Raw genomic sequence first — 13812 nt, forward strand, 5'->3', positions numbered from 1 at the left:
TAAGATTGTTTCCCATGTAACAGAAATATAATCAGGTCAAGATGGCCTAGGGTTAAAGAGAGGGAAAGACTGCCAAAACCAACAACTCCTGATGTACAGCATTGTGGAGACATAAAATTCATCATTACAACTGCATTGAGAAAAATTGAACTAAAATGCAGAAATTAGAAGAACAAAATATCTGCAATCTAATTAAAAAAAAAAAGACACAAGTCATTGCAATACAGAGAGAAAAGTCAGGAAAAAGGGTAGAAGTGAACTGCTTTTATTTGATAGTCATACCTAGATCCCACTGAGCTTCTAGGTTTTCTGTCTTTTGTTAAATTTATAAAATATTTTGTTTCATTTCTAAAATGGCCACAACACTGACTTTACCAGAATCAATCCAGGAATTATTCTGAAGTCCTGCCAAGCTAATAAGGGGTCACACTGTTCTAAATTTTCATGTCTATACTTTCAGGGAGTAGAGTTTTGCGTGTACAACCTAGAGAAGTCCATAAATCTATTCTTTTAATTATAAATGAATACCTCTACTGAACTGAAGATCATTGTTCTTTGCTGAGAACAGCAACAGGAAAGTAGGGAACATGAGGAGCTGAAAAGCACATTAAAAAAAAAAAGGGGAAGTAGGACATGCAAGGTGATTCTAACTAAAAAAAGTTTAAACAAGAAAAATTTTACCCTATACATTGCTACATATTACTGTTGGATCTTGTAATTTTTATTTTACAGCAGCTTTTAGGCACTGTGTAGAAACTGAAGACTGCATACATTGCTCAAATTTTGGAGAATAAGAAAAGGTAGGTGGATACAAATCATACATTTAAGGAAAGAAAGAAAAAAAGAAGGAAAAACCAGAACTAAGTGCTACCAAACCTACCCGTCTTCCTTCTAGAAACTTAAGAGCTGTGCCAATGTTGGCAACCCAGTGAATTCTCTTCAGCTGACGTCCCTGCTCACAAGGCTTAAAGAGAAAGAAGAGTGTAAACTCCAATTAGATTTATGCCAATTTGCTGCAAAAAACGAAGTTCCAGATAATTAGAAATGCCTACGTCATACCATAGTCTGATTTACATATAAAAATGTTCCTTGGAACAATCAAATCGTATCTTTACGTGTACCAACAGGGAGGACTGACAGACATAGGGGATGTAAATACGATACTTCTATTAAGAAAAAGTTATATATGTCATAATAACCTCAGGATGCAAGCTCTTGGCTTCAGCCCATAAACTTCGTCAAATCAGAGAACAGTTTTTCTTCTGTAAAATAAACTATTACTATTTTTATACACACACACATATATACATATATTTGAGAGAAGGCAACATTGTCTCAGTAAAGTGTTTTTGCCTGCAAAGGAGAGGTCAAGGTGGTTGTTATTTTTATAAAGCAGTCTGCAGTGAAGACATTTTACCTAGAGGATTTTTATCCATTTTCTCTAATACCTTATTGGTGATTAAAAACCCCAGCTACCACAAACCCTCACTAAACAATGAATTCTGCTGAACTTCAGACATGTAGGCTAAAAAAAGACAGAATTCTTTGAATTAAATCAAGAACATATCCTAGGCTTCTACAGCGGAATTAAATTCCCCACTGAATCTTATATTGTAATGCAAATATACAACTACTATCATTTAAATTCGTGTTCATAAAGTTACAAATGGATCTAGCAAAGGCCTGATATAGATTCTGAACTTTCTCTTGCAGTGACTACAGAATATCATATTCTGACATAGATAACCTTTAAATTAACCAGACATTATTCTGGTTCTGTAATATCTCTTGGCTTTCACTAATTAATATAGGCAGGATACAATACAGTGAATTTCATTGTAACAGGTGCCCTTCCAATCCCTAACATTCTGTGATTCTGTGATTCTGTGATTCTGTGATTAAAATTCTTTTCCTGTTTTACTACTTCTGTTCTTGCCACAAGAGGGAGACTTTCTGTCTTAGAAACAGAAATCAGTGTATTTCAACAGAGCAGAAACACACTTGAAAGTATAGCTTTTTTCCCAATCTTACAGTAAAAATCAACTCTTGCAGTCTGAATTACTACCTAATTTTGGGTATCACTTGCAATCAAAACAGAGGTGAAATATGAAAAAGAGGGAAAAGTGCGGCACTTGCAAATTGCCTGCATGTGAGAGAACAGGTAACACCTGAACCCTAGAGCAAGCCAAATAGTGGACTCTTGCTCTGCTCCTTCAGATGCTGCCACCTGTCTGCAAGCTGGTTTGGAAAAAGTGAGAGCCCTTGGCCTAAAACCCTTTCATTTTTCTCCCACATCACATGCACAAAACTAGCCTGGCTCCCAAGGAACAGCCTATTTGCCATGTACACACTGTGGCCTTTGTACACAACTTGGTTGTGAAAAAGACATTTAGCATCATTTAAGGTTCTTTACAGTAGCAGAGCAGCTGTCAAGGTAAATGGACATAAGACCCATGAAATTTGAGGGGCTCACATTTTTTTTCAGAGAGAAAGCCGTAAATTTAGCAAGTAAAGTCTGTCATTACTTCTTCAAGATGTATAGAAATAGCTTGCACATTAGACTTCGTTAGTGTTGTAGTAGTAACACCCAGATGAACCACAAAGACTAACACAAATAAGCAATTTTTTATGAACTACTAAGACAAAATTAATAGAAAATGCATAAAATCAAGAACGTCAGTCTGTAATAATATTTTGTTTTGTTTTGGTTTTTTTTGTAACCAGACAGCCCACGTATTTTGCTATGTAGCAGTCAGGTTTTTTATGGTATTCAAATATAGAAACATGTTAGAAAATTATATCCTAGAGAAGTTATGCAACTATCTTGTATATTCAGAAGGAAGGAAGTTCTTACCAGCTTCTGCCCTGAAAGAACCTCCAAAAGGGCAATTAGCATTACTCCATCTTTGATATCTTCAAACAGATCATTCACCAGCATGGGAGGATTGCGCTGAAAAGGGAGAAGACTTCAGATATTATATAGACTTACCAGCATTACATCCTACCTCCCTTCCTTTGGAACAGAAGCACAAAGAGTGGCTAGTCCCCTTGTTTACATTTTATAATGTTTAATATCAAGGTATCATTTAACCATTGCTTTGCCACCATATTGTTTAACTATTTAACATTTCTGGCACAGGACTGTAAAACTAGGTGCTTTCAGCCACTAATGACACAATGGAAAAAACTCCTGCTCCCTAAACCAAGCAAAGGAACACACCAACAACTGCCTGTGAATCTACAAAATACACACAACTTACAGATGTACTATTACAGTCACATTTCAATCTATCAGCATATTTTGCTTAGTGTTGAGTATGTCACAGAAATTTCACTCTCTCAGTCTGAGCAATACAAGGAGCTGTATGAAGGAAAGATCCCTAAAGCGGTGTAGCTGGTTGAGCAACGCTGCTACTTTCTCACAGCTGACAGTTGTTACACTAAGTTGCTGTATTTTCTCTCCTCTCCTCCAAGCCTTGCAGGCTTCCAGTGCTGTTAGCACTGTGTCAGCTTCTGCTCAAGACAAACTGCTTAGCATATGTCTTTACATTCACAAACACAACAATGATAACACTGAAAAATATGTAAACAGATGATGTTTTAGGAATTTTGAATAACAAGGTCACATCATTAAACTCTTATCTTCTTAAATACATCCCCATTTGTGGAACTATGGCTCTCAGCTGGTCAGTACTTCAATGATCACAAAATGTCTCTTAGAAATAAAAAGTTTAAACTTGGTCCAGCTGAAATAAACGTAATAAACACCCCCTAGCTTCCATGAGCTTGTCAGCATTCATATACCTGCTAAGTAACATAATACTAATATTCATACCTGCTAATTCACTAAAATGACAATCCGACTACAAAATTCTTGAAATTACTTTAGGTTTAATAATTTACTTTTGGGGTGCTTCTAAAAAAAGATGCTTGTACAACAACTTGATCTATTACTTCTGTTCTGTAGAAGCATAGATTTGAAAAGATGAACCTTACAAATGAAACATGGCTCTTGAAAAGGTAAAAACACTATAACAAATCAGGAGAAAGCAAAGGTTTCTAGTTCCCCAAATCAAAACATCCTGCCTTCATTGCTCATTGGATGAACTAATATTTCAATGAGATATAATTTTGGCATAAAGTGGAAAACAAAGTCCTCTGCTGAAAGCAGACTTCATCTGAGATTTGACATGATTTAATAGCCATAATAATGAGTCTATTTTCTCATGTATATAAAATAAAGCAGCATTATAACTCATTACGAGGTTATATTTAATCATAGTTCTTTTTTATTTCCCACTAATGCAATAGATAACGGATCATGTTCATCCTTAATACAACACCAAAGAAATCAATGGAGCAAACAGGTCACTGGAGATTAATTTGTCCCAGTCTTGCATCACAGGCAGTTGACATAAAAGCAACTAATTTTTCTCACCTTCTATGTTATCATTTCCTGTTTGAAGTTCAGAGCAGCTTTGGTTTCATCAGTATTACTGCATGATATAATACTGAAGAATTATGTGCTAAAATAATTCAGCAATAAAGACAAGAGGATTATAGCAGCTGCCATCCTAATCCAAGAAGAGGTGAAGGCCTAAAAAATCTCACCGTCCAGCTAAATGCCCCAGCAGTAAGGTTTGTCTCTTGAAATTCACTCTACAGTAATGAAGAGAGACAGGTTCTTATCGAGGGCAATTTAGGATACATTTAGATTGAAGGGTAAGTGAGATTTACAGTGCCCCATAACCCTGGTGCCCATAACATGCCTGTCAGACAACCTGTTTCAGCATGACACAGCTCTTTTCCAGCTTGAGCGGTTTGGTATCCTTATTCTCAAATCAGGGTTCAGGACAGAATTTGCCTCATCCCAACATGAAGTCAAAAGTAATTTGGAATTCATAGGCAAACCAAGTCTGGGAAGCACCTCTAGTTTCCACAGCGTATAGCTTCAGTCTACAGATAAAACCTCTGATTGCCCATGTCAAGTTCTTGCTTTGAACCACCCTTCACTGGTCACTCCTCATGGACAGAAGTTAGAAAAACTAGATTTGAACCCTAACTGAGCATTGGTACTAAGGTAAGGCAGTGAAAGTATCCCTGAAGACATCATCCAAGTAAACTAACACCTACAGTACTTTCCTTTCAACATGAACTGGAATATTGGTTTGGGGAAAACTAGGGGAAGTATGAGAAAGCACTGAATAAGATGAGAAGCAGCAAAGAAACCATCAAACAACTTACATCAAAATTAATAAGACATGCTGCTCTGAAGTGTGAGAATCACAACAATTGTCCATAAATCAGCAGGTTGAAATGTACTTTTTGTTGCTGGAAGGTTGCATAATTACAAACACTGCCAGTGTTTAGCAGCACACACCATGTACCTTAACACCAATAAAACAGGAGCAGAAGGCAGGTACAACAGTTGTGTCACAAGATCTCCTGTATGAGACTCCTCTAAAATGGAAAATTAGTTAATTATACAGACTGCCAAAAATGTTCTCCATAATACGCTTTATAATATAATGTTTTTCACTACCTTGAAGATGTTAACACCTAATTACAAGGAGGTAAGACCCTCATTGCATTTCATAAATCACTTTTTTTTTACTACTCTGGGCACAAAGCATAGAATTTACCTTATTATTATGACTCCAGTCTCTCTCAGAAGCATGGAATAAGTTATATTTTTAGTGGAATATATAGAAAAATAGATTCCTCTTTTACATTAAGGATTCCATAGATACCAATCTTATTCCCCATGCCAATACAATTCAGGAAGATATACATACACTAGCTGATACTGAGAAGTTCATATACCCTTATTTGTTGTATATGGACCACCGCACAGGATGGCTCAAGCTACTTGGTTGTTTTTCCAGGCAGATCCTCTACTGTGATTAACACAACATCTTCTGTTGGAATGGATAAATACCTACCCCTTGGCTGCATATATCATAGAATCATAGAATGGTTTGGGTTGGAAGGGACCTTAAAGTTCATCTAGTTCCTACCACGGGCAGGGACACCTTTCCACTAGACCAGGTTGCTCACAGCCTCATCTAATCTGGACTTGAACACTGTCAGGGACGGGGGAACCACAACTTCTCTGGGCAACCTCTTCCAGTGTCTCACCATCTTCACGGTAAGGAATTTCTTCCTAATATCTAATCTAATCTACCCTCTTTCAGTTAAAACCATTACCGCTCGTCCTATCACTACATGCCCTTGTAAAAAGTCCCTCTCACGCTTTCTGTAGGCCCCCTTCAGGTACTGAAGGCTGCTATAAGGTCTCCCCAGAGCCTTCTCTTCTCTATAACGTCATATGCAATGAAAGGAGAAAGTAAAGCTCTACACTGCTTACTTATTAGCCTCCAGAGAAGAAAGGGTTTTTTTAAAGCTGTATTCAGTTAAAATCTATTGAATGCTTTTTATTCTAGAGACTCAACAGGACTTAACACCTATTCACTTAGTTGCCTTAATGCACTGACAAAATACTAACTGTAAATCAGTAAAAGCAGGGAAAGAAAAATAACTTAAAATTTTGTAATCTTGAAAATGTTGAAGGTACTCTAGATTTTGGCTTTCTGCATGTAAATGTATAGCTCCAGCAATGCAACCGACTGCAATGATCCTAATACACTGTATTTGGATGTTGGAAAGCCTGTGCAAAGAATTTAATGAAGTAATTTTTAGACTAGGAAAAAAGAACATTTTAAAAGTATATGAAGTAACCTCTCAAAATCCTATAATACTAAAGAAAGCTGTTATTTATAAACTTCTTGAACAAAATTCTTTGGGGGAACTCAGAATATACTTTGACGAACAATCGGACATTAAATCTACAACTTGTCAGGTCTACACTAAGATTTCAGATGCCTTAGCGTTTGATTTTGTTTTTTCATAAGCTTCTTCAAGAAAGCAAAATAATACTAATGATATGCTACATACTGCATTGCACATATTCTATTAAACATTAATTTATTGCAGTATATGCAATCACAGCAGTGTAGTTTATAGTGACAATGATATTTAGGAACAGTCATGTCACAGAGGGAGGCACACTCAGTACAAGTAAATTCATGTGCTATGTAGGAGGAATATGAATTAACTGGGAATGAATCTTAAAGGTTAAGGAACCATATTTTTCCCATATCAAGTATTTATTTAAATAACTGTATTTAGAACTGATCATAAATGGAAACTGATGAGGAAATGCTTTGCTTGAACTTGTTGCTTTTACAAACTTACCTAATCTGCTGTAATGTTCAGAAAATATTCTGAATAATTTAAAGAACTGATCATCAGTATGTATGAAAAGTATTCGACTGACAAGCCTCGAAGAAAAAGAGATTTATAACAGACGTGCAATCTCTAGTCATTCCTCCTCTGACACAGTAAAATAAGTTTTGTAAAATCCAAACCTCAGATATGGAACTAACATATTTGCTAAGCTTCACTCTTCTATTCCAACACTACTTCTTGCATTTCACTTCTCATTTGCATCTTTGCTACAGGAATCTTTTCCTCATACCCTGTATTTAACTTCTTTAATGAATAAATCATGCTACACAAACAACCGTATCTGCATCATAATGATTGCCAAAGCAAACATTGGAAACTACCTTTGCTACATTAATTTTCAAATAATATTTCAAAAACTGCTGAAAAAATGTGTGAAAACTTATCCACATGCACAAACAGGAATAAATCTGTGTAACTAATGAATTTGTCTCTGCAGGGAAATACATGTGGCAACAGGAGGGAGAACGTGAAATTTCAGAGTTACTCTGTAATAGCTGGTCCACTCCTCCACCTCAATTTAATTCCTAAATCCTTAAGCACATCATAGGTTATCATGTTCCTTGCTGTTAATTACTATTTTAATGACTAAAGTCTGAGGGACTCAGCCCTAAGTTTTACATGATAAGTTTCATCACACAAAGTAATTTAGCATTCACTGTTTAACATTAGAGGTTACATGCAATACTAGTGAAAACATACTGTGTTCAGATTTTCCTCATCGTGCAGTCAAGATGGACATTAGCTTAAATTTTTTTTGTGTCAGTGACTAAGATTCTGGGAGCCTCTGTTTTCCCATTTGAAAAAGACAAAGACACAGGATTACTTAGTTCATTGATGAAAATTGATGAGGTTCTTATATGAAGATCAAGTTACACTCTAAGAACAAACTACCATCGCTGACAGCATTGTGTGTGAGAGCTGTAAATCTTGGTATATCCATTTCTTTTTTTTCCTTTCTTTGCTATAAAACATATCATTTTGCAATTTCAAAAGCCCTAATGTAAGGTTTAATGCCCAGGTTTAATTCAGCACTATGAAAACATTCCGTAAGTGTAATCTTAAAATGTTCACCCATTCTTAGTTTTATTTGATATCCACCCTCTGCTTTTGTTTGTTGATGTGTGCATCCTTTTAATGGAAACACAAAATGAATAATAATTTCTTTCAGTATGTATTTGTTGTTCACTCTGGTGAGTTTACAACAATACTTGGTGAGTACAAATACAGAAGTTAACCCTACACCTGGGAACAAAGATGTTATTCGATTGGGTTAAACCAATTTACAGTCTGTGTTCCAAAGCTTTGAACTACTGTTTCCCAACACTTTCACAAAAGGTGACAAAGGCAACAAAAGGCATATGCCTCTTGTTTTACAAAGAGGCATGTTTTTCATCTTTACTCATCTAATCCACGAACTGAAAAATCGGCATAGGCAATGAAATGAAAAACATTTAAGTATCTGCTGTTCTGAATGGATGTAACGTCTCTTTTTTGACATATTTGGTGTAATGTTGTTCTGTATTTTAAACTTAGACTTTGAAAAGATGCCTCAAAAGATACCCAGAAGCATGCTGTTCCAGTGCTCGATAACCCTTTCAGTGAAGAAATTTCACCGGTACTCTCATTTCATTTACCTGTTTTGTTCGTTCTTATTTATTTTATCCATATTCTCAAACCCATTCTTAATTTCAGAGTTAAAAAGCCAAAAATGATTTTTTAATCTGCTTGAAGGACCTCATGTAGTTATTGAATTAGTTTCTGTTTCAGTTAGAGCATGACTTTTTAGAATAAAAGCATACCCTTAAGATTTTAAAGATTAGCAGTGAAGAATCTTTTACTCATAGCAAACCCTTACAAACTATGACATCCTGCTTTATATTCTCAAATTATTAATTGTTCTTGGTTCTACCTAACAATCAAACCAGTTCTGCATTTCCATTTCTTTCAAATCACTACCTTTCACAATGTCAGAAACTGGTCTTTTTTTAATCCTCCTTTGCTCTACTCACTCAACACAGTATAAGGATGAAAACTCTACCTTAATAGAGTTTCCTTTGCTTTGCCATCAGTAAACGCATCTTTCAAATTGCTATAGTGAAACCCCATCAATCTTTGCTTAGAAAACATTAATTTCTCCTGGTTTTGAGGTTTCATGCAGTTACTCACCAGCACCTTTTCAAAAACATTCTAACTCATTCATGCTGGAACATTTCTCCAGATAGCCATAGTGTTAGAGTTACAGATACTTTAGTTACAGTTTTTAGGTTTTTCCTTATTTCCTCCTATTACTTTTTCCATCAATAATTTTGCTAGATTAGTAAAAACAGAAACTATTAAACTTTTCTCAAAAAATGAAAGGAAAGAAACCCAAAGTTTTCCAAGAGTAGCCAAGAAATAGAGAGCCAATTTGAAGTGAAATTACTGGGAATTTTGAAGCCTGTATATATTGAGTCAAATTCAACACAATAACTCTGTATTGCCTTTTGGATTATGTTGTAAACTGTAATCTGGCAACTGGTGTACGCACACACACAAAGCAAGGGAGCAGAAAAAGGCTGTGCCTTTGAAAAAAGTAACTCTGTAAGTTCACCTATAATTACACAGGTAACACTTATATGTCCTTGTAGTGGGCTGAGCGGCTCTCTCACTCCCCCTCCTCAAGAGGACAGAGGAAGAAAACAAGATGAAGCAGCTTGTGGGTTGAGATAAAGACAGGGAAATCACTTACCAGTTACCATCACAGGCAAAACAGGCTCTACTTGGGGAAAATTAATTTATTTTCAATTAAAACAGATTTGGATGGTGGGAAACAAAGACAAAATTGAAAACTCCTTCCCCCCACTTACCCCTTTTTTCCCCAGGCTCAACTTCACTCCTTCACTCCCAGCCCCTCTGACCCCCAAAGGCGCAGGAGGATGGGGAACTCGAGTTGTGGTCAGTACGTAACAGCTTCCCTCTGCCAGTCCCTTCCTCCTCACACTTTTCCCCTGCTCCAGCGTGGGTCCCTCCCACAGGATACAGCCCTTCAGGATAAACTTGCTCCCTTGCGGGCTCCTCTCCAGAGGCCACAGTTCTTGTCAGGAGCCTGCTCCAGCATGGGCTCTCCAGGGGCCTCAGGGGAGTCTCTGCTCGTGTGCCTGGGGCATCTCCTCCTCCTCTCCTCCTGCTCTCACCTTAGTGTCTGCAGGGCTGCTTCTCATACTTTTTCCCTCACTTCTCACTGCCTGTGAGGCATTTTGCCCTTTCTTAAATACGCTTTTCCCGGAGGTGCCACCAGCCTGGCTGAGGGGCTCAGCCATGTCCTGCAGTGGGCTCACCAGAGCCGGCTGGAACCGGCCGTGCCTGGCATGGGGCATCCCTGGCCTCTCCTCACAGAGCCCACCCTGTGGTCCCCCGCCACCAGCACCTCAGCACCCGCACCCAGTCCGGTCCTACGTCTCCTTCCATATTATTTAAGCCCAGTGTAACTTCACTGGCTTTAACAGACAGAGGCCCAAATGCAGAAGCATGTATTGCTGTTTCTCTGCTATCGGTGTGAGGCCAGCACGTCACAGTGTTCCTCGCCAGGTACCATTTTGGCAAGTGCTCCACCTTTTATTGGGTTCAAAGAAGAGAGCAGAATGCAGACAATGCTGCCGAAAAGTGGGTCTCCTTCCAGGATTTTTCCTTATCACATTTCAAAAGCCTCCAGACAATGGAGATGTTACAGCTTTCCAATTTCTTCTGAAATAATAAAAACTGCAACAACCTTTTACATGAATCAAATAACCTAAATATGGGATTTCTGGTTACCATTTGGAACACAAGTGCAAGGGGAGTCCTGTGCATTTCACAGACCCATCAGTATTTCTACAGCTGTGATGTCAGAAAACGTATTTCCACACTTTCCAAAAACATGACTAACAAAGATTTAAAAGCTTAAGTTTTAAAAACTTAAAAATTTGAATGGCATGGGTCATTCCTCTTCTGTTGAGTCTAATCTCTACCATCTATAAACAGTGTTTCTCCTATGGAAGCATAACAGCATAAGTGGGAAAGCAAAGACAGCTAACCTATACTTCTGACTTAGGAAGTGAGGCAAACTTGCTGACAGCCATCCATAAAAGCATCATAGAACAAATTTCCTGTTAAAGGGTGAATTAACACAAACCAATTACTGCAGGGTAGCTCAGGCAGCCAAAAGTGAGGGCTGTGGCTGGTTAACTGCTTGGTTTGAATGTGAGTATGATTAGCCTTTACAGTATCAGACCCATTAAAGAAATACATGCCTAGATCACACAAGTCAAAAGGTTTACCTGAGCCCTCACAGCCCAAAGAGACTAGTACAGTAGGTAGCATTCACAACTCTCATTTTTCCCGAGCAAAATCTCTTAATGGAGCTGCCACCACGACTTTGTCTCTTCCCAAGGATTAGTCAGTTATTACTAGCAAATTATCATTACATGCACACACACAATGCACCTAACAATATGTACATAGATCTACTTGTCAATTATTATCGGATATTGCTGATTAATTATTAATGACACAATACAATTAGGAAATAGAAGAACATGAAATAAGAGTTCTTTTTCTCCTCTGACACGTGTTCACAGCCCGCTTTGCTAACACTTTAGCAAATACTGAATGTCATTCCGTCACGGTTAAGTAAATGGACATACACAGAGTGCTCACATTCCCTGCTGCACAGAGGCCTTTTCCGAGTTATTTCAAAGAGAATGGGGGGACAGATCGCATTCCCAGTGAGGATCCACTGTCAAGAAGTCCTGAAGATAACCTTGTTCTTGCAGCTGAATTTTACAAGCCAGTGCAGTTCATTTCACAGTAAAATTCCTCAATTACACTCCTCAGTAATGTAAATAAATGCTGTTTGCTCTAACCAATAGCATCATTAGACCAAATCATGTGATATAGCATTATATGGGCTTCCTGCTTTGCTCTGTTCATTTCTGAGGGCATTATTAGCCAATTGCTTACATGGAAGCTAAAATAGTGCACTTGCAGCTATTCCTTTCTCAATTTTCAAGTTCATTCACCTTCATGATTTAAAAACACACATTTCAATGAGCACCTCTGGTGTTTAAATATTTTAAATTTACTGACCTAATTGATAACTATGGTTAGAGGCTGTACTGTGCTGTGTTTGGCATTTCCCAGCTGCTCTGGGAAATGCCAAATTAAATCTCACTGCTTATGTTGTCAGGTAAAGTTGGTACCAGTTGTAGCTTAATACTTTTAAAATTGTGTGTAAATCACTGTCTTTATTCTCCTAAAACCCAAAAAAGGAGTTTTAGGTTGTGGTAAGAAGCAACATTAGTTTAATGATAAATCCCAAGATGCATCAGATAATTAATTCAGCACTGGATTCACAAAGCACTATTTATGTTTGTGACCAGTTCAGGATGCCTCTATCAAACTATACAACTGACTCAAGTTTTATTCAAATTCACTGTATGTAATAAGGCTAATACTTCTGTTTCATAGAAAGCAGTTTCAAATATTTCCTCTGGATAAAATAGCAGCTACTGTGCCACCTTTCAGTTTTGGGCAAAGGATCTGGGTGGTTGCCTGTAGATGCCACTCGCAACACTGCAGCTGACTGCTATCATGCTCAAACAGATTCATCCTCTGTGGTGTACAAATAATGGGGAACCCTTTTTAAGTGTATGCCATACTGCTCAGCCAAATCTGACATATTCTATACTCCAGGGCCTGTACAGCCATAGATAAAAAGGTTTGATTAAAAAAAAAAATATTTCAAAGCCATATATTACCTTAGCCAGGTGAGTATTGATCCATTTCGTGAAAGCCTTTTCTGCACTGACTCTTGCTCATCTGAGAAAAAGAAGAAATCAGTTTGATCAGATATTGCTGAATCTTTTTGGATTTACATGATGGAAGAATAATATTCTCTATTGACAACAAATGCATTCTGCATTTGCCAGAAATGCCACTATGTTTTCTTGAGACAGTTAATTTTGCCTGTAACTACCCATAACAAATACTTCATATTCTTACAATAATGCTCTGACACTTGACTATTCGTAGAGTTTCACAGCAAAGTTCAACTCTTAACGAGTGAATGAACAGTAAGACACCATTTCAAATCTGAATGCCAAGATAAATTTGACATCTAAGTCCATATTATATTTACCCAAGGTCTGAGCACCTAAAACTTCTCTGCTCATTTGAACTAGAATCCATGTCTCTGACAGTCCAAGTTGCTTTATTTAGAAAATCAACTAGAGACTTTGAAAAAACACTCTTAGCATGTACATTTGAAAATGTTTATACATTTCTGATAATACTGAATTAAAAATTTGAAGTTGCATTATCAAACTTATTTGTCCTCTAGGAAATCCAGCCAGGGAGGAGCCATCAGCAAGTTCAGGCAGTTTCTATACTGCTACTTACTACTTCCCTTAGTCCTGTCTCGAAGCACTTGTCTGATTTATAGTGAATTTCACTGATTCTCAGATAGTCCCTCAGGGACTGTTGCCAGCT

At 37.4% G+C, this 13812-nt stretch overlaps 1 protein-coding gene across 1 annotated transcript in view; it reads right to left on the reverse strand.

Moving 5' to 3' along the window:
• The window catches only part of LOC137660879 (nesprin-1-like), a 233977-nt gene extending 230869 nt beyond the window's left edge, over positions 1–3108 (reverse strand). The window contains 3 exon segments of the mRNA XM_068396056.1: positions 881–964; positions 2855–2950; positions 3103–3108. Coding sequence (XP_068252157.1) covers positions 881–964; positions 2855–2950; positions 3103–3108 — 186 coding nt within the window.
• Between the last annotated feature and the right edge of the window lie 10704 nt (positions 3109–13812).

The sequence above is a fragment of the Nyctibius grandis genome, chromosome 1 (genome assembly GCF_013368605.1).
Source record: "Nyctibius grandis isolate bNycGra1 chromosome 1, bNycGra1.pri, whole genome shotgun sequence".
Taxonomy (NCBI): domain Eukaryota; kingdom Metazoa; phylum Chordata; class Aves; order Nyctibiiformes; family Nyctibiidae; genus Nyctibius; species Nyctibius grandis.